Genomic DNA, 26,832 nt, shown 5'->3' on the forward strand with positions numbered 1-26,832 from the left:
TCAATCTCATGAATTTAAATCTGCAAAACACTGGAGACCACTTCAGAGATAAGCTTTGCGTTTTATCTGCAGAATGTAAAAATGGTTTTCAGGAAGTTGTTTATCCTGATAATCTGACTGATGTACTGTTATCTCCTCACAGGAGAGGATATGGACATCAAGAGGTATGTACTTCTATTCCTTTGAATTAAATTACGTTGAAATTATGTCCCGTCTTCTATTTTGTGGACCCTTTTTTATTGGTTACTTTGCCAGTGCCAGGATTTGTTTGTTTTCCCTGTTTAAAACTGTTGAGTTCAGTTCAATCTGTCCATCTCTGCTTTTGAAGACAATACATTTCCTATTGTTAGTCATAGGTTTAATTTAGGACCTTAAATTACATCAGTCTGCCTTTGCCTCCGCACAGGAATATGAATGCGTTTCTTTTAACACGGTCTTCAGCTGAATATTGTGCCTGACCTTTTCTTTGTCGTTTCTTCCTTGCTCATGAAGTGTAATATATCTCTCCTCTCATTTCTTACCTCTCATTTCTTCCCCGTTTTTCTGCTATGATTCCCTTTTGCTTCATCTGTAGCAACAGCAGTTGCTTCGACCTTCTCTTTTGAGACCAGAGGTACATCTCTCTTATCCTGTTAGACAGATGAACAATACTACAATACGTTACATTAAAAGGATTTTGAAAGTGTTCTACATCATAATGTAAACTTCTAAACACCAGCCTGTCTCGTAAAGTGGAATACATTTGTTTACAAAAGCGTACAAGCGTTGCTGTATGGAGGCATTTATACAAGATGTATACCGTACATATCAGTCATATTCCACCTTGAATGGACTAGACATTTGGCACCACTTAGAAACCATTTCTAACCATAAAGAGTACCTGGGCCTCCTCGAAGAGAGAAATTGCCTTGTAGCCGGTTGTAGCAGCTGAATTTCACACCACCGCCTGTTAGAAGCTGCAGCATTCGCTGTAATAATCTTCACAAGGCTGTTTGATTTGAAAGATCAAATTTAAGCAGATTAATTAGTATCATCACTACTTCCAGTGCTAATTTGGTGTTAAATTTGTGGCAAAACAGTCCAAGTTTTTCCAAGAGCGCCCCAGTCTGAGAACTCCAAGCAGCAAAGCAAAACAAGCACATATCGAGTGCAAATACAAGATGATGAGTCTTTTGAGTAGATCGTTTTATTGTTCAATTCATTCAGGGTTTAAGTTCAGAATTGCTGATTGGTAACCAGTTAACTGCGTAAAGTGTAATGTATGGGCTCTTGCAGCCAACTATTATGTATATTGCCAGTGATATTTATCCAAAAGGCTCATTGTAACAAAGTCTAGAGCAATAAGCGCATTGCTGCTTGTGAGTAATACACATTTAATTTAAACCGAAATTAAGATTATGGTTAAATTTGGACTAATCTTGCCATTTAAGAAAGGGAGAGCAGTTTCTGTGATTAAACTGGTTCTGTAATAAATACATTTCACATGCATGTCAGCATGAGTCATTTGAAAAGCCTTGCAACGCCGGTAGCTGAATTGTGTTTAATTCCAGAGTTGAACTGAATATGCGACACTGAAAGGGGATCATGAGCTGCCATGCAGTGTCAACTTATATTTTGGCTGTAGAATAATATACAGTTGAAAAATGCTTAGGATTCTGGGTGTGGCTTTGTTCAAACTGGGCCTGTTTTGCCACAAATTTAACACGAAATTGGCCACAGAAATGGCAAATCTGCTGAACACAGAACTTACGGTAGCACTTTATTTGAAGGCTACCTACATAAGGGCTTCATGACGCATTCATAAGCACTGAATAATGCGTTTATGAAGCACTACTTGAACATTTATTAAGTGCTTATGTCGGTTCTCGCAACCTGACATAAGATGTTTTATGACATAAATGACATTGTACTGACATAATATGAATAAACGTTGAACATATTTACAGCACTAAATACATTTAAAACACTATACAGAACTATATATGTCAGCATTCTTAAGACGACATTGTACTGAAATCAGGTGAAATATTCCTGGAAACCACCCCCTCTTCCCTCCATTGCATGGATAAGATGATTGATGCAATTATGTATAGTGTTTTAAATGTTTAGTGCTGTAAATATGTTCAACGTTTATTCTTATTATGTCAGTACAATGTCATTTATTTCATAAAACATCTTATGTCAGGTTGCGAGAACCGACATAAGCACTTAATAAATGTTCAAGTAGTGCTTCATAAACGCATTATTCAGCGCTTATGAATGTGTTATGAAGCCCTTATGTAGGTAGCCTTCAAATAAAGTGCTACCGAACTTACTTTAGGTTTTCCCATCTCTTGACTCAAACAACCATGTGAAAGTTAGAGCGAAGCTATGTTGAAGCTTAGTTACGTGGTGCAAACGTATGAACTGTAGTAGTTCATAAACTTGAACGAAGGAGCCGTTTACATTCAAATTAGCCTCAGTCAAACTGAAGTTCAGTTGCTGATGCAACTGGCTGATGAAAGGTAACTTTTCACTTCAGTGAGCTCACTCTAATTCTATGCGACAGGTGGAGGTACTATCAGAGAGCACCCTTCATTTAATTTCCAGTCAAAACAATAATTGAGCACATCAGCATTGGGGGAAAAATGCAGAAAGCATATTGCTGTTGTTGGGACAAAACCTTGTATCTCCATTTTTGCCATTTTCCAGTTTGTAGCATAATTTCAAAGGACCTGTTGCCCTTTGCATTGTGTGTAAATTTCATGATGAATGAACCAAAAGAAATGGCCACAAATGACCATTGACTTGCATCAAATCTAAAGTAGGTTTTTTTTATTCCTTCTGCTGTAAAGTTACCCGTTTGGAGATCCAAGGTTTTGACAACAGCGATGTATATAAAACAAAAAACAGAAGCCTCAACTACAGTATGTTGAGTATGAATATAGTTATACTCTGTTCACCCTTTGCCTTTATTACAGCTTACTTGTACTTTCTTGAACAAATCAGCATATAAATATTTTTCCACACCTCCAAAGTTCAATTTTAGAAGTTGGTTGAACTGTCTGCTGCTTACGATCCAGTAAGACCATGTTAAGGTCTGGGCTGTGGGGTGGCCGGTCATTGTTCTGATCTCCTTCTCTTAGTAATGGCTTATCCTTCTTTTCAGACCTGTAGTGTTGAGTATTTTCTTAAAATGGGAGGATGGACAGAAACACCTATGGACTTTTTCAGACCTAAAGCAAGAGTGGAGCTGGATTTTCACTCAAAGATGAAAGCTTAAAGTACGTTTATCTGCTGGTGACCATTCTGGTGGTCTACCAGGTCTTGATGGTTGTTAGTCCCATTTCCTCCTCATATTTAAGAATCTTTCAAACTCCAGCTCTGAAAACTCCTGCTTTTTATGACCATTTCTTCTGACATTCCCCTTCCTTATCCTTAAGTGGGTTGCCAGGTATTTAATCTCTCCAGACATATCTCACGAAAAAAGAAGTATTTGTATTTGATGACCGGTCAGCGTGGAAATTCAGTAAATGAAGGGTGGTCTCTGGCTGTAATGATGCACTTTAAGTCTCTGGTGCAGCCAAAATTCTAGATCGCCAGTTTTTAAGGACTTCAACTTATTTTTCAGGATAGACTTTTCATCCTAACGTAGTCATGCTTAAGTTCCGCTGACGTACAGATTTCTACATTCTACATGTTATGCGGAGGCCGCCTCTGCCTCTTAACTTTCATGTATTCTTCTCTGAGGAACTCTCTATGAACTCTCTGAGTAATGACTCTTACTCTGACCACAGGAACTATCTATGGAGTCCGGCATCGACCCTGGCCAGGACTATTATACACAGGATTACTATAATTATGACCACGGGTGAGTGTGTGTTCAGCACGCTCGGACCAGACCACCATCCACACTCACGTGGCTTTGGACCCTCACAGCATGCCCCATCCGAACAATCATTTTTCACAGCTTTTAAACGTCACCCCAAGCAATGGAACTCAAATTGAAGTGCTCCTGGAATGGTACTTGGAGTGCATGAGCTGATATTATTGTTAAGCCCACTCCATTTCACCCAGGAATTACTAGTGCCATCTTTTTACGTCCGACTCAGTGAGCCGCCGCTGGCATTTTCTCCCACTGTAATAGCCAAGCTAATTATTCACTGAGCCGTGTACGGTGAGAATTGTCCATATGGCATCTCACAGAAGAGAAAGTGGAAATGGAGACGGAATCATATGGTGCGAGTTAAGGGCTGGGCGTTCCTTCACTGGAATTTCATGTGTTTAAAGATGAGATTTTCACCACTATTAACTCAAACATCTGATCTCAATAGCTTTGATTGAGTCAATATCTACTGCAGGTCAATGTTCATAAGGCTACATGACAGTGACCTACATCAACATTTCCGGATGCATCATCTGTCACAAAGGTTTCGTTTGCTAACTTTGATGTCAAGTTGAAATAATATTAGGCTCAAATAACGTCTTTGTCAGGTGTTATTGATGTCTTTTCTGATGTTAGTTCAGGCCGTGACGCCGTTCGGTTTTAAACGAGACTTTTGAGCTCACTGTTTTATACGATATAGCTTGTCAAGTCATGTTGATGAAGTTCGTTTAAACATTTGCAAGATTTAAGCTGTCATACCATCAGAATTATGACACTGACATACACTAAAATAAAATGATATTGATTATAACGTGCCATAACATGTCGTAACACAACCCAGTGTCTGAAAAAATCGGTCGCCTGGAATAAGTGATACGTCTACAGGGTTCCCGCAGATCTTTAAAAAGTCATAACAAATCACCTAAAGGTTATAAAATGTCTTTTTTCTACTTAGAAGACATATTCAAGATTAATTAGTTTTACCTCGGGAGGTGCTGTAATTTGAGTGATTACCAATGAGATAATCTTAATCCGGCACGAATCTGCAACATCCCTCGTTTATACAAGTCTGCGAAGTCATAGGGTGAATTACCTTCTGAGATTTGCCGAAGTTGAAGCTCCCTCAGAGGTAGCAATCCTGCTCGTATCGACGTCTCAGTAATATAATAGCAAAACTGTGTAATAGAAATGGCACTTCAATTTTCTTTTCTTTTTTCTGAAGACAAGGATAACAAAGAGAGTTCAGTCCTGAAGGTCCTGACCAGACTACTGAAATCCACATCAGTTCGGTGTATATTCCCTTCAGTTCATGTAATTATGCCCCATCATTTTGGATGGGCATCACCTCACACTGAAACAAGATGTGAAGTCTACTCCCTCATCCGGTGCTGCATTTTGGTTTTTTTTGGTCTCTATATTTGGAGGCGAGTTAACCACATGTTGTTATTTGGAAGTGTGGCGCCTGTTGCAGTCTCACGTAAACGTCCCACGTATCAGTCTGGGCTATTTCGGGTAATTTGGGGAATTTATGCACATCCATTATCCCCAGCCATTCAAATCACACACAAATTACATTATTAGACCCCCTCTGGTCCAACTAATACAGCTCAAATAGGGATTTGGAGCTATTAAATTTAAGGACGTCTGATCTTAGCATATGTTAATGGATTAGGTACAGGGTGAAATAAGCTTGATTCAGTTCTTTGTTGCATTCCAGCCCTCTTTTGTCTAAACACTGGCACGTCTCCCTCAGTGTTTTTCACTCTTGAGGTGCAAGGAGTAAATAGCGATTACAGAAACGTTGAGATTTCTGCTTTAAAGATGATGTTAGCAGAAACACTGAGGAAACAAGGGCTAAAAAACCCCAAACAAATCAGTCCTGAATGTCATATTATGTACATGTTAAAATGAAATTGTGATAGTAGGAATTGGCAGAGTGGCATTGATCAGAAATACGTTGTGCAGCAATATCCATAAAAACAGAAAGGCGTGTATATTAAACTAATCCAGAATATTAGTCTCCGACCCAAAATATCCAGCCTGCAGTGGTCCTGTGGGCTAGACTGTATTGCTGTTTCATCCGTTGTATATAAGTTTTTTTAACAAATGTTTGATTAAAATAGATAACACGTGCTATATTTGAACGTGTCTTGAAAAATGTATTTAAAAGCGTTTAATTTGATTTGATTTCAACACTTTGTGCAGCAATCCTAATCAACTTCAGAGGTGACAGAAGCAGCCTTTAGGACGGACAGTGCCTGCTGGACTAAGCCTTTCTTAATACTTATGTAGGTTAATGTCAATGGACATGAAGGGATTATGTATGTGTCGTGTAGCCTGATGAACATTCCAAGTGTTATTTTTTATTTTGAATGGAAATTTACTGAGCAGTTAATTAAAGTAATCCTTGTCTCCTTCACATTTTCACTGGAAAGCTCTCCGGAGACTGAATTCACAGTGCCCCTTGTGGTCGCTACAATAAACGAATCCTTTCTGTTGCTCCAGTGACGCGAAGTGGGTCTCTCCACTAATCTGAACCGAGTTTGAGTTTAGACAGCCTGATCCTCCCCAGGGGTACTCAAAGCCCTTAATCAAAGCCTGTTGTGGCCATGCTTACCCAGTGTTACGGGACATTGTGAGTGCTTGTTTGCCGCAAGCATCATAGAGATGCTGTAGGGCAGGAAGATTAGTAAGTGAAAAATGTATGGGGGCTTTAAACTAATAGAGGTCATAACCAGCCAATACAATTATCAGCATCCGGAGACATGGCTCCCTCTAAGCCTTTAGCTCTTTACTGTTATTGCACCATGTTTGCAAATTAACAATGTGAATGTCAAGGGCTGCAGTGTCTAGAGGGTGGTGAACATATAAAATCGTTGTTTTTGTGTGCATGCCAGCAGGTATGTTTGACTTTGCTTCTGTGCAGATGCTCATAATACATGTAGTGTTTCCTCTGATTATATATTTCAGGTACGAATTGCCTCAGTATGGCAGTCGCAGGAAGCTAATCTCTCCAGCTGGAACATATGATGAGTATGGGGAGGTGATCGTGGAGGATGATGGCAGCTATTATTACAGTCCTCATGAATCAGAGGGAGAGGTAGCTGACGTAGTGTTTTTATTCTTTCCATGCCCGTATTGAGACGTACAAGAGATATACACTGACTGACCATACAGGGGTGCTTTGTAGTCCTGCAATTACAGATTGTGATCCATCTGTTTCTCTGCATAATTTATTAGGACCTCCACAGAACAGGTATCAAGTTATGTGATACTTTTTTAATCCCACAAACGGGGAAATTCCACCTCTGCATTTAACCCATCCGTGAAGTGAAACACCACATACACACTAGTGAATACACACACACTAGGGGGCAGTGAGCACACTTGCCCGGAGCGGTGGGCGGCCCAATCCACAGCGCCCGGGGAGCAGTTGGGGGTTAGGTGTCTTGCTCAAGGACACCTCAGTCATGGACTCTCGGTGCTGGGGGTCGAACCGGCAACCTTCCGGTCACATGGCCAGTTTCCTGACTTCCAGCCCACGACTGCCACTGAATTTTCTTTAGGTGATCTATCACATGTTAGTGAGTGTTGTGTTGGTGCAAGTGGATCAGACACAGCAGAGTTTCTGCAGGTTTTAAACACTGCATAAGCTTACTGTCCATTTGATAAGACAGACCTACCTTGTTTGTCCAGTAACTGACCGCAGGATGCTGTCGACTGGGTGGTTTTGTTTGGCGGACAACACACTGCAAGCCAATAGGCAAAATTTCCTTTGGTTTTAATATCCAAATTATTACCCTTAATATTAGAATTAAGCCATCATGAGCCAAGTCTGCTTACCAAGCTATGGTTTATTATTATAACTATTAAGATAATAATGATCATGACTTAATCAGTGGCAGTTTGTGCTTGTTTTTTTTTGCCAGACATTATTTAATGTAATTATGTTGAATGAAACTAAATGATCTTACACTCACAAGGCTTTTGTTGCACTGATATGAGATCATTTTACCGGTGATGATTTGCTCAGATTTTAGCATATCAGTGTGTGCTGCAGTGCTGATATTGATCCACCACTCAAATAATACTTGCTCAGTGGGGATTTTTGGAGGTCCTGACAGTTCACGAATTAGGTAAGGGTGTTCTAACAAATTATGCAGGGAGGCAAAAAGGACTACAACCTGTAACTGTAGAGCTATAAAGTAAGTGGACCTGATAAAATGGATACGTATTACCTGGTAAAGTGGTAGGTAACTGAATATTAAATGTGTAGATATTCTGCTAACCCTTACAATCAAAATCATAGCCGTGTGGACTGCAACAGGTTGCGAGGCATGGCAGAAGGCTGGCCCCACCTTCAGGTCTGAGTCCACACAGACCTCCGAAACCGGTTCTTAAAGATCAGCCTCCCAGACCAGAGCAGACCCAGCCAAAGCCAGCAGAGGGCACTGCTTCCCCTCACAGCTCAAAGGCTGTGACCAAACTCAAAGCAGTGATGAAACTCAGCAAACTACTTGCCACAGGCAAGGCGTCTGGTCCGCCAGCACCTCGCCACGCTCCATGGAAGAAAGCACGAATATTTCCCATGATGTCCTCCAGGGAGAAGCCAGAAGGTGCAGAGCCCCCTAAACTAACTCAAGGCCACCGTTCCGATAGCTTGGGCAGTGGCATGGTCATCGATGGCAACTACTTCCAGTATAAAGAAGGAAAGACCTCAGCAAAGACACATTTGGGGAAGATCCTCAGTCGAATAAATATCTCCAAAAAGCCACGCACTTGGAGGAAGTCTCAAAACAGCACAAGCAGCATTACAGACAGCTCAAGTGAGGGGAAGGCCTCTGTTTCCCAGGCAACTAGTGATTCGGAAAGGGAGTCACAGAGTTTCCCCAGCGATTCTCAAGAGACTGGGCGCAACGGAGAGATTTTCAAAGAAGCTGCTATTCGGGAACCCTACTCAGGAAAAAACAGTGCCATATCAACCACGCAGAGCTATTCAAACAGACACCAAGAAGTGGCATATATGAGTAGTTTTGATTCAGATGAGGAGCAAGGTATGTCTGAGGACTCTGACAAAGGGAGCCATTCAAAAGCTGAGGAAGATGACTCTGAAGGTGAGTCACAGACAGATAAACAGTCAGATACAGACCAAGGTTCTGAGACAGAGACAGAAAGTGAGAAAGAATCAGAAGCTGAGAAGGAGTCAGAGACTGAGAAAGAGTCAAACAGTGGGAAAGAATCAGAGACAGATGAGTCAGAGAAAGAGACTGATACCACACAAGAGTCAGAAAAAGACATCTCAGTGGGCCGAGTCGAGTCAGACCACTCTAGGGCAGAGTCACCCTCCACAGTTGGACCTGCTTTGTCCAGTTCCAGCAAGACAGACAGCACCTGCACCCAGAGGCAAACTGGATCTGCATCCAGTAGAGTCAAGGAGGTCCGTTTTACATCGGGCTCTTCCAATGAAGAGCAGTCAAGTGAGGAGGATGAACCAGAGTCCGTCTCTTCCCGTTTTAAGCACCCTTTGGGTTCGAAGAGGAATCAAGGCTCTAAAAGTCATAGCAAGAACCGTTCGTCTGCAGACAACAATTATGTGGGAAGAAACACAAAGAGCACAAACCTTTCACCTATAGTTGAAGATGAGGAAGATTGCAGTGACAAATTTCAGGTCTCTGCAGATGAAACAGCAAGTCCAGAAGACAACAAGGAGAATGACGAGGCTGACTCAGATGCCGAAGAGTCCGTTACAACATCCTAAATTAGCATCAGACCTACTCAGTAAGCGTGACAGTCTCCTTTAATTACTGTTTGGACTTCATACTGGTGGCTTGTTTGCACACCCTGAGTGTTTTGGTGTGATCTTTCCCAGCGTGCTCTGCATTTCTGACTTTCGTTATTGCATGTTTTCTTCTCTGAAAATGCTTGAGGTGCTGGGATTACAGTGTGTCTGGACTATGAAGGGGGGCGTCTAAGTATTAGAGTCAGGTGTGTTGGATCTAAACTCACTAATGCGGTAGATCCCCAGAACCAAGATTTGGCAACGCCGTAATTGGTTACAACTATATTAAATCAAGTTTGGCCAAAATAAATTGCCAATGTTATTTTCAAATTTAAAAATCTGAAAAAACAAGCCCTAATAAATATCATACATCCTGGAACTAATAAGCCCCGGTCCGTGATATTGTCTTGTATTGTGAACCTTTAGGCTGAGTTTCCTCCAATTCCCTCTGTCTGGCGGTTTTATTTTTCGGCCTGACTTTGGCTTGGTTCTACACTTTTGGCTGCACGTCAGCTTTCTGTTTATCTAATTAATGAATTCAATCACCAATCACGCTTCAGTGAGGAGCGAGTGTAATCACTGGAGTGATGCACTTAATGAATTACATATTCAATTATTATGTGTGTTACTTACAACATATTTTCTAAACACCTAACTTGCACATTCATTAAGACAGACATGCAAAACACACAGCAGTCGTGCAAAAGATGCAGCTCTGGAATTTTTGTGTGAGATTTATGAATTTTGCATGTGTTCTTACATGTGCAAACATCGAGTAATTCAGGCCCTTAGTGCTGTGTGGAGGTCACATTAACGCATTACGTGTTCAGGTTTTTTTCCCTCAGCTCATTGCCTTTTGTATGCATGCTCTTCCTGTTACAGTATGCCAGAAAGAAGCGAATCAAGTTGGTGGTGGATCGTGAGTATGAAACCAGTTCAACAGGGGACGATAGTGCCCCAGAGGCTCACCGGAATCGCCTGTCCAATGTAAACGTTAACAGCCACAGTAACATCAACGGGAGCATCTATCTGGCCCAGAACGGCTCCATCATCCGGACGCGGCGAGCAGCCCACACCAACAACATCAAATTCAGCTCGCCCGTCCGGCTGGGGAAGCACTTCAAGAAACTGGACAAACTGGCTGTGACTCAAGAGGAGAGAGTTCCTCTCAACAGCCCTGTCGCCGTGGGCGCCACCGGGAGCCAGCAGAACATTAACGCCCAGCCCTCCAGCGGGTCCCTGGCCTCCAGCACCACGGGCCCAGAGAGCATAGCCTCCAAGTCTAACGTGGCCGAAGGAGAAAGCGAAAGAACGCAGAACGTGGACGAGCAGGAGTCCACAGTAGACAATGAGGAGGTGAGGGACCTGCTAGGGTCGCACAGTGACCGCACACAATCCGACGAGGAAGAGCTGTGGATGGGGCCTTGGAATAACCTGCACATACCAATGACGAAGCTGTGACCTGATATATAATGCAACTCAAGTTCATTTCTGTTGTCTTAATAAATAAAAAAGGAACGCCCACAGACAGTTATTTTGCCACATTACTATGAAATTGCACTTTTATTCAGTATTATGTCTGCTTTTCTTGGCCTTCTGAAAATCACTAGTGAGCTTGCTACTATCCGGCTCATAAGCAACCTGCACATTGGTGTTCATTGGTCCACTGAGCGTCACCCATGAGCTTTTTTTTTTTTTTTAAAGCTGCCGAAACACAACACAGGAATATTTATTTTGTGCTTTTAGAGTTTCTATGGCAAGAGCAAGCATATCTGCTGACGTGTTATTTTTTTGTATACACCTACCAATGAAGATAAATAGGTTTAATCAGGGGTGTACTCTGTACCTGCTCAGTGCCACAATTAACTGGATGGTAAAAATAGTTGGGAGTGTTGCATCTAATTTTTATACAAAGCTGGGAATACTTCTATGTTTGCCAGTATTTTGCTGATTTTTTTTTTTTTTCTTTCTCTTTTTGAAGCAATTCAGATGTTAGCAAAGCATTTGTTTACTTCTTGAGGTCGGACAGCAGAACAGGCACATCAATAAACATTCCTGGTCAAGATGTGGCGTATTTTTTTTTGCCTTTGTTCAAAAGCAGGAAACAACATATTTCCTTGTGCTCCCTTGAAAATTGAATCCACTGCACTGTTACTCAGAGGACAGGTTTCTGAGCTCACTTCTCTCCCTGAAAAACATCGTATGAAGTTATTCGTCTTCGCTCAGGTCCACAGAGCCTGACAGATGTATAAAACAAATAAGCCAGAACACCTTTGTATGGTGGTAATGTGCAGTGGGTGAATTATGCTGTGAATACTTGTCAGGCCAGGCAGTTATTATCACTGTCAAAATATGATCTTAAATTTTTTTCTTTTCTGTTTGAGACTTTATAGACGCTTGTCAGAGCTTTTTTACGTGGTTCACATATAAAGGGGTTCTGTTTTTCTCAGAACTTTCTCCGGCTTTGAGCTTACACAGTGCTTTTTCTTTATTTCCTCACGTAGACATGCATCCAGGCTTAGACATGTCTGAGGATCACTTTCAAAGCGTTGCTCTTGTGAGTATCAGCAAAGTGGAAATGGCCTGCAGCAATGAGAGTGTCCAACAGTATATTTCCCTTAAAATGTTTGAAGTCCATTACTAATACTGCCTCTGCTTCTTCTCTGACCCCTACCACTGAGGTTCTCCCTGTTCAGTTTGTTTCATCAGGCTTTGGAAGGAGTCGTCGCCTAGTCTGGCAGGAGACTCGTATAGTTGTTAAAATGCTTTATATTCTTAGTTATTTGTTTGTTATTGCTTTCTAAAACTAATGAACAGTCTGACAGATGCACAAAGATGTGAACAACTGTTAATATCAGAACTTCCACGCCTCAGTTTTACAGTCAGAATATGGTAGCTAAGCTGCAAAAACAGCCTGTTTTAAATGCGTTGTTCTTGTGATCTTGTGAAAAAAAATAACACACTGACATACACTGATCAGGCGTAACATGACCACCTCCTTGTTTCTACGCTCACTGTCCACTCTATCAGCTCCACTGACCGTATAGCTGCACTCTGTAGTTCTACAGTTACAGACTGTAGTCCATCTGTTTCTCTGATACTCTGTTACCCTGTTCTTCAGTGGTCAGGACCCCCATGGACCCTCACAGAGCAGGTACTGTTTGGGTGGTGGGTCATTCTCAAGCACTGCAGTAACACTGACGTGGTGGTGATGTGTTGGTGTGTGTTGTGCTGGTCTGAGTGGATCAGACACAGCAGTGCTGCAGGACTGAGAACAGTCCACCAATCAAAAATATCCAGCCAACAGAGTCCTGTGGGCAGCGTCCTGTGACCACTGATGAAGGGCTAGAGGATGACCAACACAAACTGTGCAGCAGCAGATGAGCTGTCGTGTCTGACTTTACACCTACAAGGTGGACCGACAAGGTAGGAGTGTCTAATAGAGTGGACAGTGAGTGGACACAGTGTTTAAAAACTCAGCAGCACTGCTGTGTCTGATCCTCTCAGACCAGCACAACACACTAACACACCACCACCACCACCACGTCAGTGTTACTGCAGTGCTGAGAATGACCCACCACCCAAACAGTACCTGCTCTGTGAGGGTCCGTGGGGGTCCTGACCACTGAAGAACAGAGTATCAGAGAAACAGATGGACTACAGTCTGTAACTGTAGAACTACAGAGTGCAGCTATACGGTCAGTGGAGCTGATAAGATGGACAGTGAGCGCAGAAACAAGGAGGTCATAATGTCATGCCTGATGGGTGTATATGGCTCATTCTACTGAATTAGTTTAAACTGTAGTCCCACCGTAAAAAAGAGCAGTTCAAAAAATGATTCAGACCCTAGATATTCACATATGATGTTATGGTCAGTTCAAACCTGAGGAATTAATTGAGATAGTAAAAAGCTAAATATATACAAAGTCAACATTTTTAGGGTACTTTCTATTTTTCAAATATTTTAAGGGTATTTTTGATTTCTTTTAAATTCATTTTAAAATTGAAAGATTTAGATGTATCATGAGTTTGATTTTTAATTTTAAAAATCAGGTTTTCCTGTCACTACTGAAGCACCGAAGGAGTTTTAGTCCATATGCAGAGCCTTAATTTAGCCACACGCTTGGATTTTAGAGCAGAAAGTGAGACTGCATGGCTGTAGACTTCAGTAAAAACTGTCACTAACGTAAAACACAAAAAACACCGTTCAAAGCTGTGTTGGCTGCTCTTGACTGGCTAGCATTTCTGAGTCATGCTCAAAATGAGCTAAAATCAGTTCAGTCGGTTAAAAATCTGAAATGAGCTGCAGTTATAAGGAACATTTTATCCTGAACTGCTTTTTGACTGAGGCACAGTGAAGGACAGTCAAGCAAAGCAGAGGTCATTACATATGTCAGTCTCTAGGGCGTAGTAACAAAAGCAGCCCGTTTCGTTCTAAGGGATATAGAGAAGTTGGAAAATGGCCATGTAGAAGTGAATGGCTGAATTTTTGTGAATGTAGGATGTGGGACCTTTAAAGGAAAGTTTCAACCAAAATTGCTCTCTAGAATTATCCCCCATCTAATAATCGTGTATAGACAAATCATGCCAACAACTTTCCTAAGCTTAAACAGAATTAAATTGGGTGTTTAAAACAGTGGAAGTCTCCTAAAATTGCTTTAGATGCTTATAAATTCTAGGAAGCAGCAGTTTTCAGTGAGGTCTGGGTTGGAAAACTTATGGACTACATAGAACAACTGTTACCAATGTTTTAGCCACTAGGTGGCACCTTTTCCTTTCTTTCTCTTCAGTCTCCTCAGGACTCAACCACGGACAGTAATTGAGATGTCTCATAATGTGAGAACTGGAGGTGTTTTGAAGAGGTTAAAGAAGACGAGAGCAGTTTTCCTGGTGTGGAGCCCAGCCTCCAAAATCAGGATTTGGTTTGTTGACATGCTTCAACACATTGGCTATGACTCAGTAGCTGGTGAGCAGCCCACATAGGCAGCTTTCTGTGTCATCAAGTGCAGGTTTTTCAAATGGTTGTTTAGCTCAGTGGTTGAGATGTAAACAGAGTCATTCTGAGTGGTTCGATATGAAACACATCGCTGCAGAGATGTCTCTACAGTGGTGCCGATACCAGAGGTCAAAAATCTACAGTGCAGATATTTTATTTAGGATCCAAAATAACCAATGAAAATGAGTTTTAGTTCAGTTTGAGTCTCAGGCATCAGGCTATGTATTTATAACCTCTATGTGATGGAGCGTTTAGAGGCCTTAAGCTCTTCAAACGTAGCTTCCCATCCCCACCACTGTCAAAAACTCTGACTCAGTCTAGAGCGGATCGTTTCAGCTGATCCCGCCCCCGAATGACGCTGTTCACATCTTATAATTGAAAATGATGAATTTTGAAAAATTGGTGGAGTTTCACCAAAACGGAGCCTTAGCAATAAAACAGTTTACTGAGACGCTGTAAATGATTCATCTATCTTAATCAGACACTAGGCTAGCTGGACATTTGAAACTCAAAAATCAAAACATGATACATGGGATGAAATGATAATATACAGCTCTATACTGTGCAATGCCACTTGTAGCTTTGGCAAAATAAACAAAAAATAAAAATAAATCAAGGAAGTTTTGTCTTAACATAGACGTCTGAAAACATCTGGGAAACAAGTAACACTTTATTTGATATCTACCTACAAAGAGACTTCACAACGCATGCATAAACATTGAATAATATATTTATAAAGCAAGTATTTATGAGCTCATGCCAGCAATCAAAGACGGTATAATACGTTTTAAGAAGACATTTGCTCGTTTATAACACTGTCATGAAGCATCACTCCCAAATAATAGAACTTCTAAGGCAGAGGCCTAGCTTATAACACCATATATCAGTTTGATGCCCTCCAACTTAAATGATCATTTTTGCGCATGTGGTGCCATAAGTATAAATATTCCTGTACAAAAATGGAAGTAGAAATATTCTTGGTCCCCTGTCTGCATCCCTGGAGTACAGAAGTAGAAGAGTATTTGCTTTTAAATGTACTTGGGCATTAAATGCACTGTGAGTTAAGATTAAGTGACCCTTATTAATCCCTCAACAGGGAAATTTCACCTCCACATTTAGCCCATCCATGAAGTGAAACACCACATACACACTAGTGAGCACACACACTAAGGGGCAGTCCAATCCGCAGCACCCGGGGAGCAATTGGGGGTTAGGTGTCTTGCTCAAGGACACCTCAGTCATGTGCTGTCAGCCCTGGGGATCGAACCGGGGACCTTCCGGTCACGAGGCTGGTTCCCTGACCTCCAGCCCACGACTGCCCCCTTAATGAGATTATTATGCGTTATTAATGAGATCTTAATTGATGAGAAATGTGTGACTGCAGATGAGAAAAATGTACTTCAGCTTATACTTTAAGTAGAACTCCAGAGCTCATGTCTAGTGTTCTTAACTAGGTGTCTGTCTTTTAATTTGCATTATTTGGGGAGTGAAGCTGCGTAAAAGTGCGGGGTAACACTTTCTATGAATGTCGTGCTTGTAAGCATCTATAAACACATTTGTAACATGTTCTAATGCATTCATAAGGCATTATAAACATTGTTATAAATATTTATAAAACAGAATTACACTGAACTACATTTTATAGCCATGTTTATTATACATTATGCATTGTTACTATAATGCATTATAAGCAGTGTTAATAACATGTTATACTGTCAGTGCCAAAAGTAAAGTAAAGACAAATACAATGTTTTTTTTTATATTTTTTTAATGCTACACTACAGTACAGTAGTGCTAGTTTCTGCTAGAGTTCTATTGGATATGTAGTGTTAAGTCAGTGCCAGGCTAACGGTGGTGCACATTAACAGTGGTGTACACTGACTTTCCCACACTGGGTGAAACTCTGATGGCAGCTCTAGTTTAAAATCATCTGAAGCCTGTAATGAACTTTACTGTGTAGGTTTAGTGTTTCAGTAAATATTTCAGTAAATATTTTGTCTTGAAGTCTCACTCAACACTGGAGGAGGCTTCAGTACAGTATACAGCTTATGAGCTCTTATAATTTGTTATGAACAGTACTTATAATGCATTATGTTAACAGTTCATAGTGCATAATAAGCATGGCTATAACATAAAGACATTTATAAAAACATTTATGTATATAAATGTGTGTGTGTGTGTGTATCATATATATCTTTATAATGCCTTATAAACGCATACATAACAGGAACAAATCTTTGATGTCTGTCACTTTTGTGCATTATTAATTTCATAAAACGTGATTACCATAATAAGTATCCCTTCATACATACATCATTCACTACTTTTCATGTGAAATCATTTGTAGGTAAGCTTCAAATGAAGTGCTACTGAAGAGCGTGCCTGTCCTGCATATCTGAGTTAAAGTGCTCACAGATGGCAGCTCATAGCTGCTGAGACGCAGTGGCAGAGAAGAGCCACGCTGGACTCTGGCTTTGGTGAGATAATAACACTTTAAATGGATTTCCCATCCCCGATGAGCAAGACTTAGTAACGTTTCTTGAACTTTTGATCTTAAGATCTCGATGCCATTGAACCGTTTCAAGAAAACATGTCAAAAGTAAACAATTAAGTCAGTAATTACAAGCTGCCTGATGCAGTGATTACAGGTAACCAAGCTTCATGGTTATTTAAAATTCTATAATTGGTCGACAGATCAGAGAGAAGAGTGATTCAAAGCAATGCACATCCTGGAGCTATTATACAGTGCCAGGGTGTGTAAGCGTGTCTTCAAAAAGACACACACACACACACACACACACACACACACAGACACACTTACCTGTGTTTTGTTGGCAGACGTCCCAGAACAGTCAGAGCTGCCGTCTTGGCTTCAGGTGAATAATAGGTTTGTGGTCATGTCGTTAACTCATTTAAAGCCGCTGCTTATAGAAAGGCTGTTAGAAAGTCATCTCAACCACAGCGAAGAGGAAGAGGACGGCTGAGATACAGTAGGGTCCAAGAGTCTGAGGCCTCTAGTGAAAATGCTTCTATTTTTGATGCAGAGTTTCTTTATGACAAACGATATTATCGGCAAAACAATCAGAGTGAACAGAATTTTGGAAACGGGAACATGAATTTCTGAATTTGCATGCAGTCGAGCTGGCATGGGTTCTGATCATGACCAGTGACAAAAGCCCCTGATGAGATCAAAGCCACCCAAGAGTTGTCTGAACTCGAGCTTCAGTGGAAGGAGTAATTCTCGAATAAATAAATAAATAATTACAATTAAACCTATTATCGATGTGGTCAGTGGCACATATTTGTTTAAATCTGTGACACTGACCACATTAAGAAAGAGTGTAGGGTCTTTATTATTATTATTATTATTAATATTATTATTGGCTTTATTTAACCAGGAACCGTCTCGAGCAGATTAAAAGTCTCTTTTATAGGAGCGTCCTGGCCTAGAAAGGCAGCAACATATTGCAATGAATATATTTCTTTTTCTTACTTGTTGTAATTTTTATTTTTATTTTTATTTTTTATTTAAATTTTTTGTCGTAATTTTAAACGTTTCAAAATTGTAAAACTTTGTGTTGCTTATTCACAGGATTAAATGAAAACAATCGTAGAGTTTCACAGTGATCTTAAACTTTTGGACCACATCGCGTACAAGAAAGCAACTTTTTTTTGCTTGATATTTTCTTAATGCAGTTGTATGCAAAAAAAAAAAAAAAAAAAAAACAATTCCCACCTTAATAAATGCTGTAAAAATACCCAGTAAATGATCAAATGTGCCACATTTCTGATTTATTTCATTATATTAATATGACATTAATAGATTAAATTCAGCAGTTAAACAGTAATTGTGCAGTAACGTGTGCAGAGGTGTGTTCTCTATAGAGGATGTGAACTAATTTCACATTAAAATCATAAAAGAAAGCAACAAACCGTAATTTAACCAGGGGTCTGTAAACTTTCGCATACAGCAGTAGGTGAACCGTGTAGTTCTACAGATTGGGGTCCGTCTGTTTCTCTTCCAAACTCATTCACAGTCAGGACCCTCCCTGAAAAGGTAGTACGTTATGTACCTTATTGGCACTACTAGAGAAATGAGTCATTTTGCTGCCTAATTGTGCCCAGTTTAGGAGCAGCTCAGCACCCCCTGGTGGAGTGGGGGTTTAAGTGCATTGCCCCAGGACGTAGCTGGGTATACGCAGCAGGTCCTGGATTTTGAATCTGCAGCCAGCTCGCCTCTTCTGCCACTAGATTACTGGCCACCCACCTAATGTCACTTGAGTGGTGGATTATTTACAGCATTTCAAGTCTCATTTTGAAGATGCGCATTGCAAAAGCAATATAGCAGCTGTCTTTGTGATCTAGTGGCGTATATTTGGATGTTTTTGCAAGCATAATATTACATTATAAGCATTATATGCTGTAATTTATATCCATGCTGCACAAGTTAGCACTTGAAAGATGCTCCCGATCCACTGAAAATAAAAAAACAAAAACGCTGATATAAGCTCTCGTGGGGATGTACACATGCACACAGAGTAAATAAGGCAGATGGCATCCCACCCAAGTGTTGTATTATTTCTGAAAGGCAGGGCCTATAGAAAAACATACGCTCGACAGTCTGGCCCTTGTAATGAGGGGTTGCACCAGGCACGGCTCCAGAGCAGACGTTTTTGAAGATATGCCTTGGCCGTCAGGCTTCCATAACCAGTAATATGGCATGTCACAGAAATACAGAAATGGTCAGCGTGAGCCCTCATTTGCCGCAAACCGTGCATTTTATACCTGCGTGCTTGTCAGAAGCTTCCTTTCCATGTAACTGCGGTGGAGTGAAGCTCACATACCATAAGCAGTAGCGCTTGGCATGCCTCTAGAAGAAAAACCTCCATAAGGCCTTGTGCATCGTGTAGGCTTATATTAGACGCTAGAGCTACGTGAACCATCTATGCTGCTTATATATGGCGATTCATCATGTTTTCATGGTTTAGAGCCACTGCGTTGAAAAAAAACTCATTTTACTATGCTGTTTAAAAGTCGTTACAGTTTTAATAGTAATTACATAATTATGCAATGAATTACATTTAAGCCCAAATTGTATCTGCAGCGTACGTTCTCTGCTCATTTCAAAACATAGTTCTTGCATCATTTTGTAGGTGGTGGGATGCTCATATAGGGACGGCCTGTCTAAGCATTTTTCTGTATGTGGAAATCAACACTTTTTGCAAATATTGCTGCTGTTGTCCGGAACGGTAAACAAAAATGTTCCAAAGACTTTAAACAAAGTTTTTTTTTTCTGTAATTGATGATCTGTGTGTTTGTTCAATAGAAGGATGCTTATATTTACACTCAGCAAGTATAAAACACCTCTTGTTTTACTGTTCTGGGTGGAAACAAAAGGGATGCTAGCAGAAATCAGCTTTATTGTAGAGGTGTTTTTCCTTCGGGATCAATACAGTATCCATCCATCCATCCATCCATCCATCCATCCATCCATCCATCCATCCATCCATCCTAGTTTGCTACTGGTTTTATTCTACGTATAGTTTCCTCCCTGGAATCTCACTGGAACAACAGAATTATAAGATCCATAAAATACAGATATTGTTACGTTCATGCCGCACGCAAGCTGCCTTTGATGCACTGAAATCCCATCCCATGAAAGTAAATCTAACACTGCGCTTTAGTTAGACTGTATGACTGTATGAGCTACTCAAAGTGTAGACTAAAACTGCCAAAGCAACTTTGACAAAGCTATAGTTTTCATGGAGTACCTTGGCAAGGACGCCCGTCCTGATGTCTATTCAGTGCACAGCAGTATTACTTGCATGTAACAATACTTCTGACTACTTAATGACCTCATAATTCATAATCTAGTGGACAGAATTTATGGATCTTGGAACCTTTTTGTTAACCACAGGGTGAGACTTCAGCGATTTTCAACAACAGCTCAGTCCTTTATACGGGCATATAACAGACTATGTGACGGTGGAACTTCAGAGGTCTACAGTGAGCTATGATTTTTGGCTAAGCTATCGAGATCTTTCCTCATGTTTGTGTGCACTCCCAGCAGTGGGTTTAATCCAGCAGAAGAACTTTCCTAAGCAATTGGCTGCTCTGCACGTAGATGTAGATACTGGTTTAGAAAAGCATTTTGTAGTTCTTAAGCAACCTTACTGTCAAGGTAGGAGGATCTTGACCGGACGCTAAGCTATGAAACACACCAGAGTCACTGATTAGGTTTGATGTTTCCAGTGATAACTGTGACTTCTAACAATTAAGACAGAGAGCCGGTCCACCAGCTTAGTTTTCAAAGTGGTTTCGAGTTGACATAAAAGCTTCTGCCCATGCTGAAAACCTGCTGTGAGCCCTTTAAATCCATTAGCTACTGGGTGTTCTCCCCAGTAAATCAACCACTGGCTTTGACCGGCATTTCTGGCTGCTTGAAAGCGTTCTGGCCGTGGCCCCTGCAAACATTAATGCAGTAATATGGCATCAGCAGGGCCTCTTGTTAAAGTGAAATGAAATGAGAGGAGGACTCACTCTGTGGTTGCAGCGCCTGCTGGACTGAGGCTAAACGCAGCGTTTTCTGTTTCTTTAATGGGAATTTGACTGTCTGCTCGCTGTTAGCGCGAGAAAACCACAGCGTCTCACCCTCACCGAGTCCACACAAATCCCCTCTGTGCTCGCCAGGCCTTGCTGCTTCTCTCCTGTGTTTTCTCTTTCTCACCAAAGCTGCATTTATTCTCGAGCAAAGGCTTTCACAGCGTCGCTGCCGTCACCCGATTTTCAGAATGTAAAGCAAACAGAAGAGGCGCTAACAGACGAGGCATGACGACATAGTCGGGAGTGTCTGAAGGTTCCGTGCGGCTCCACGCTTTTCAAGCGTACGCGCCACAGCACATTTGACAGACCTGAGGCATGTTTTCCTACCACTTATTTTTCACTAACTGTGCAAGTGTTGAACTGAAGTGTGGGTCTACATACAGGTCCCTTCATATGAAGTGGCAAAATGGTTTTATCTCTTATTCTTTTCTGTATCGAGACCACCTAACCCTCAAAAACTGCCTGTTGACAACAAAGTTAAGTGTCACTTTTTAAATCCCACCTCTGGATTTAACCCATCCGTGAAGTGAAACACCACATACACACTAGTGAGCACACACACACACACACTAGGGGGCAGTGAGCACACTTGCCCGGAGCGGTGGGCAGCCCTATCCACGGCACCCAGCGAGCAGTTGGGGGTTAGGTGTCTTGCTCAAGGACACCTCAGTCATGGACTGTCGGCACTGGGGATCAAACCGGCGACCTTCCGGTCGCAAGGCCAGTTCCCTGAACTCCAGCCCACGACTGCCCCAGTAATTGCTTACTAAGCAAAAATCTCTATATACTTTTAATTAATCCTTTAAGAAAAGATGTAAATGTGGTCCCTTTAGATGTCATGTGTCTTCTTCTATTTTAAAAAAAAAAGCCCATTAAAACATAATGCTGACCCTGTGGGATTCCCGGTGTTAAGTGAGCGCCGAATTTGAGATGGTGTATATTCACAATTTCTGGCCTTTATTCTAAGATCTAGCTTAAATGCTGACATTAGAAACTTAACTGACCAGGCCATTTACAGAGAGCCTGTTAAAATCATCCAGAAGCCTTTCATGAGAAAACGTATGCTAATAAAAGGACCTACATGTGAAATGATTCCACAAAAGAAGACACAAGGCTGTTGTGTGACTATGAATAACTTCACGACTTTGATTTGGTCAAGGACAGTGAAGCAGATGACCTAGAACAAATGGACTGGAGAATAATCTATTGTAAGTGAAGGAGGGTGAAGTAGCAGAAATAACGGTGATCAAGTGATTTAGAATATGTATCACACTTATCTTATATCTTATTGTTTTAATTGTATTGTTGTCATTTATTACTCAAATATTTGCTTCTTTTTTTCTTCCCACCTGTAGAGCAGTGCACCCTTCTGTATTTAACTGGAATTCATTAGTTATTAGTTATTTATACATTATATTATGTATATAAAATATTTATATCCTTGCATTCTTCCTCTGTGTTTGGCATCAAAACTCCGAATCATTCATTTGAGCATGCTAATGTATCGTCCAAGATCTCTGCACGCCAGTACAATGTGGCATCCCTAATAACAACAGTTAAACACTGAGTGGTCAGTCTGCAGTGGACCATGAGCAGATCTATGGAGGCATGTTCTTTAGCCCTAATCCTTATGCTTTCCTGTCCATAGCCCTAACGAGCCTGGCGCCACGAGGCTTTTTAAATCACATTGGCTAAATTGGTGGTAACGTTGTCATTTCTGAGGCCTGACCTCTAGTCTTAGGCTTGTTGCTGTGCTTGGGACTGAATGACCGGTATGAGGGCCGGATTTTTCTCAGGAGAAGCGCTGTTTTCACTAAGAAACTTCAGACGGGTGATGATTTGATTGTTCTGAGATCTCTTGCAAAATCAGCCATTTCATTTTCCTTTATTACATGGTCAGCGTGAAGAGGCAGACGACAGCACGAGCCAGATCTGTGTCCAGGAGCAACTTTGTCATCAAAGATGTTTGCTTTTGGGGCAGAATGGGACTGAAAAACAAATGCGGCTTCTTCATCTGCAGCCTAGTAGTTTTGTAAAGCACCTCCTCCTCATCGGGCATGTTCCTTGTTTTGCATTGTGAAGAGACTTACGAGCTTTTTGGCAAATTTCCACGTGGCGTTTCCTTTATTTGACTGACATTTCTTACGGAATGTGTCCAAGTGAATCAAATTTCATTCTCATCTTCGCTCGGGTTCATATTGAGTTCACCTTCCGTGAAAACCAAGAGGGAGCAGTGCAGTGGTGAGATCAACCTCAGCTCTGGGGAAATTGCTTCACTATATACAACATGGTGGTCTGTCAGAGTTAGGGAACAGTCAGACAGATCAAGCAGTAGAGTCCCATCCATCAGCTCACTGATCAACAAAACAACTGTGGGCTGTGCTGGTTATTTTCAGCCCTGCTTTGATCTCTGTGTCTTGCTAATGAAGCCGTCTTCTAGTCCTACAAGAACACAGCCACTACATATTAACCCAGTTCTTATGCCGTCTCAAGCTACTTAACAGCCTGCGAAGACTTTCAACGGTACTTTAGAAATTTTCTTGGCCGGGTTTGATCTGTTGTATGCAGTTACTTAGTGATCAAACATGACATATTAGAGTTTGGACCATTTGTTTGGAGAGATGCTAATAGACAGGATGGGTGAGCGTACTTCAAATACTTAAGTCAGTGCATCGCGTTTATTAGGTGCCGTCAAGTTGAATCCAGCTCCTGCCGAGCATGAGGATAGTGTTTGGGTCTTTAGGCTTCTTAATGGCTTGTTCATGACTCCTCTGATCTTATCCATCAATATTCTCTCATTTCTTATTTCTCATACTTTCTTATCTTATCCATCCATTTTTTATATAATCTAAAAAAAAAGAAAAAAAAAAAAAGCTAAATTTCCTTCAGGATCAATAAAGTATCTATCTATCTATCTGTCTATCTGTCTGTCTGTCTGTCTCTGTCTGTCTGTCTCTCTCTCTCTGTCTGTCTCTCTCTCTCTATCTATCTATCTATCTATCTATCTATCTATCTATCTATCTATCTGTCTGTCTGTCTGTCTGTCTGTCTGTCTGTCTCTCTCTCTCTGTCTGTCTGTCTCTCTCTCTCTGTCTGTCTCTCTCTGTCTCTCTCTCTCTGTCTGTCTCTCTCTCTCTCTCTCTCTCTCTCTCTATCTATCTATCTAGGTCTCTCTCTCTATCTATCTATCTATCTATCTATCTGTCTATTTGTCTCTCTCTCTCTATCTATCTGTCTCTCTCTCTATCTATCTATCTATCTATCTATCTATCTATCTATCTATCTATCTATCTATCTATCTATCTATCTATCTATCTATCTATCTGTCTCTCTCTCTATCTATCTATCTATCTATCTATCTATCTATCTATCTATCTATCTATCTATCTATTTGTCTCTCTCTCTCTCTCTCTCTATCTATCTATCTATCTATCTATTTGTCTCTCTCTCTAGGTCTCTATCTATCTATCTATCTATCTATCTATCTATCTATCTATCTATCTATCTATCTATCTATCTATCTATCTATCTATCTGTCTCTCTATCTATCTATCTATCTATCTATCTATCTATCTATCTATCTATCTATCTATCTATCTATTTGTCTCTCTCTCTATCTATCTATCTATCTATCTATCTATCTATCTATCTATCTATCTATCTATCTATCTATCTATCTATCTATCTATTTGTCTCTCTCTCTAGGTCTCTATCTATCTATCTATCTATCTATCTATCTATCTATCTATCTATCTATCTATCTATCTATCTATCTATCTATCTATCTATCTATCTATCTATCTATCTAATAATGTTTTTTTCCATTGAATTGGTGCTTCTCAGAATACGTCTAAAAGAAAAGAGCTTAAGTTTGGTTGTCTGGGCCTTGAGTAAGAGGTGAGGCTTGATTTGGTTCAAGATCCATTTGTCGCCTTTGCCATCCAAGGAACTCTCAAAAGTCTTTGCCAGCACTAAAGTTCAAAAGCATAATTATTTTCCCTGTCTTGCTTGTTTATTTAGCAGAGGTGGGAACAAGTCAGTAAGTTGCAAGTAACGAGTAAGTCTCTCAAGTCCAGAGTCACGTCCCAAGTCAAGACAGTTGAGTCTTGAGTCGAGTCCCAAGTCAGTAGTCCTGATCTTCGAATCCTAAACAAGTCAATAGGTAATTTAAGGCCATAACTCTGAATAAAGTACCAGTGCTTTAGCCTTTTAACCACAGCATGTTAGCAGTGTGTGACTATATGTTCATTCAGTTTTTTCAACAAAATCCCTCATATGCAAATGACCACACACACTTCAAAAGAATAGCTCTTCAAGGGTTCTTTGAAGAAAACGGTGCTACAAAGAACCCTGAACACTCAAAGAACTCTGCGTGGTTGAGGTGTTCTTTGCCTCATGAAAGAGTTCTTAACAATGCGCTGTGGGTAGTTCTACATAGAGCACTTTTGAAAAGGGTTCTGTAGAGCACCCAAAAGGGTTCTTCTGTTGTGCTTGAGTACCTTTCCAGGGTTCTGTAATGAGAATTCAGTTTGCTGCTTCCCACTTCTGATAATCTATCCATACGTCTAGCACTCCCCGCGACCCTGACGGAGAAGCGGCTTAGAAAATGGATGGATGGATGGATGGACGTCTAGCACTACCAGATGACCTCCTTTATTTCAGCAGAGATTCTGATAATGGGGTGAATTGTAAATGACTGAATGGAGGCACAGCATTACCGCCACACGCCACGCTCCCTGTCAGAGGTGCATATTTGTGGTTGAAGAAGAGCATGGCGCCAGTTGAATGGTAACCTCTCCCAGGTTAATTATAAAGAAGAAGTCCATTAGCCATAATAATGCTGTTTTTCTTCGTCTTTACGCCATGCTCCTCCATTTCTGCTTCCTTTGCCCTTATCATCAGAGTGTTTTGCTCGTTCTGTCATGGTTGAGACACTTGAGTGTTTGATGGAACCTCTCTGGTGCTCGGCAGGGTTAACGGATGGCTCGGCAGTGTCAGGAACGGGTGTTTAACTGTTATTACCTTCCAATTTTCCTCTTACTTTTACCTTCTGGTGGTCACCCTTCACTGGCAGAGGCTAAAAGTCTTTCTTCTGAAGCGAGCGGCGTAAGACGAGAGAGAGGTGAGTATATTGCGATTGCTGTGGATCAGTTTGTGTAGAGGGGACATGTTCGATTATTTTCAGAGATTATAGCTGCGTCGCTTGATAGAATATTCATGAACTCTTGTTAACTGAGTTTTTGTTGAGGTCTTGAGTTATTGCTTTTTTTTTTTATAGAGGAATTATTGTGTAATTACATAATTATTACATAGTGATTCATGTACATATGTGTAATAAACTGCATTTGCATTCAGGTTTTGTGTATCCATTTTAGACATTTTTCCATTTTAATGTCAAAAAATGACAAAAAACTGGTGAAAATATGAATCAATTTGAATGTATCAATTCAAAAAGTTCAGAATCCATAACTATGTCTGAATTTCTTTGTTTTTTTCCAATTTTACAAAGAATTGACAAAATGTTAGAAGAGGTGTTCATGGTGTTTACATCATAGGGAATCTATGACTGTTAATGTATGGATGAAATAT

At 40.7% G+C, this 26,832-nt stretch overlaps 2 protein-coding genes across 4 annotated transcripts in view; both read left to right on the forward strand.

Annotated features, from left to right (window-relative positions):
- pcdh15b (protocadherin-related 15b) overlaps window positions 1–11,709 on the forward strand; it is a 323,144-nt gene extending 311,435 nt beyond the window's left edge. Inside the window, exons 34-38 of one of the 3 annotated variants that reach the window (XM_037544216.1) lie at window positions 143–164; window positions 575–613; window positions 3,777–3,850; window positions 6,836–6,965; window positions 10,527–11,709. In XM_037544216.1, coding sequence (XP_037400113.1) covers window positions 143–164; window positions 575–613; window positions 3,777–3,850; window positions 6,836–6,965; window positions 10,527–11,105 — 844 coding nt within the window. In that variant the 3' untranslated portion in view covers window positions 11,106–11,709. The remainder of the gene's footprint in view (window positions 1–142; window positions 165–574; window positions 614–3,776; window positions 3,851–6,835; window positions 6,966–10,526) is intronic. The other 2 variants (XM_037544217.1, XM_037544218.1) reach the window with 2 other exon arrangements.
- LOC119265002 (RNA polymerase-associated protein LEO1-like) lies at window positions 7,739–10,518 on the forward strand. Its single transcript, XM_037544219.1, has one exon. The coding sequence runs from the start codon at window positions 8,364–8,366 to the stop codon at window positions 9,621–9,623; it is 1,260 nt and encodes a 419-aa protein (XP_037400116.1). The 5' UTR covers window positions 7,739–8,363; the 3' UTR covers window positions 9,624–10,518.
- Window positions 11,710–26,832: the final 15,123 nt, after the last annotated feature.

This window comes from Pygocentrus nattereri, chromosome 13, assembly GCF_015220715.1.
Source record: "Pygocentrus nattereri isolate fPygNat1 chromosome 13, fPygNat1.pri, whole genome shotgun sequence".
Taxonomy (NCBI): domain Eukaryota; kingdom Metazoa; phylum Chordata; class Actinopteri; order Characiformes; family Serrasalmidae; genus Pygocentrus; species Pygocentrus nattereri.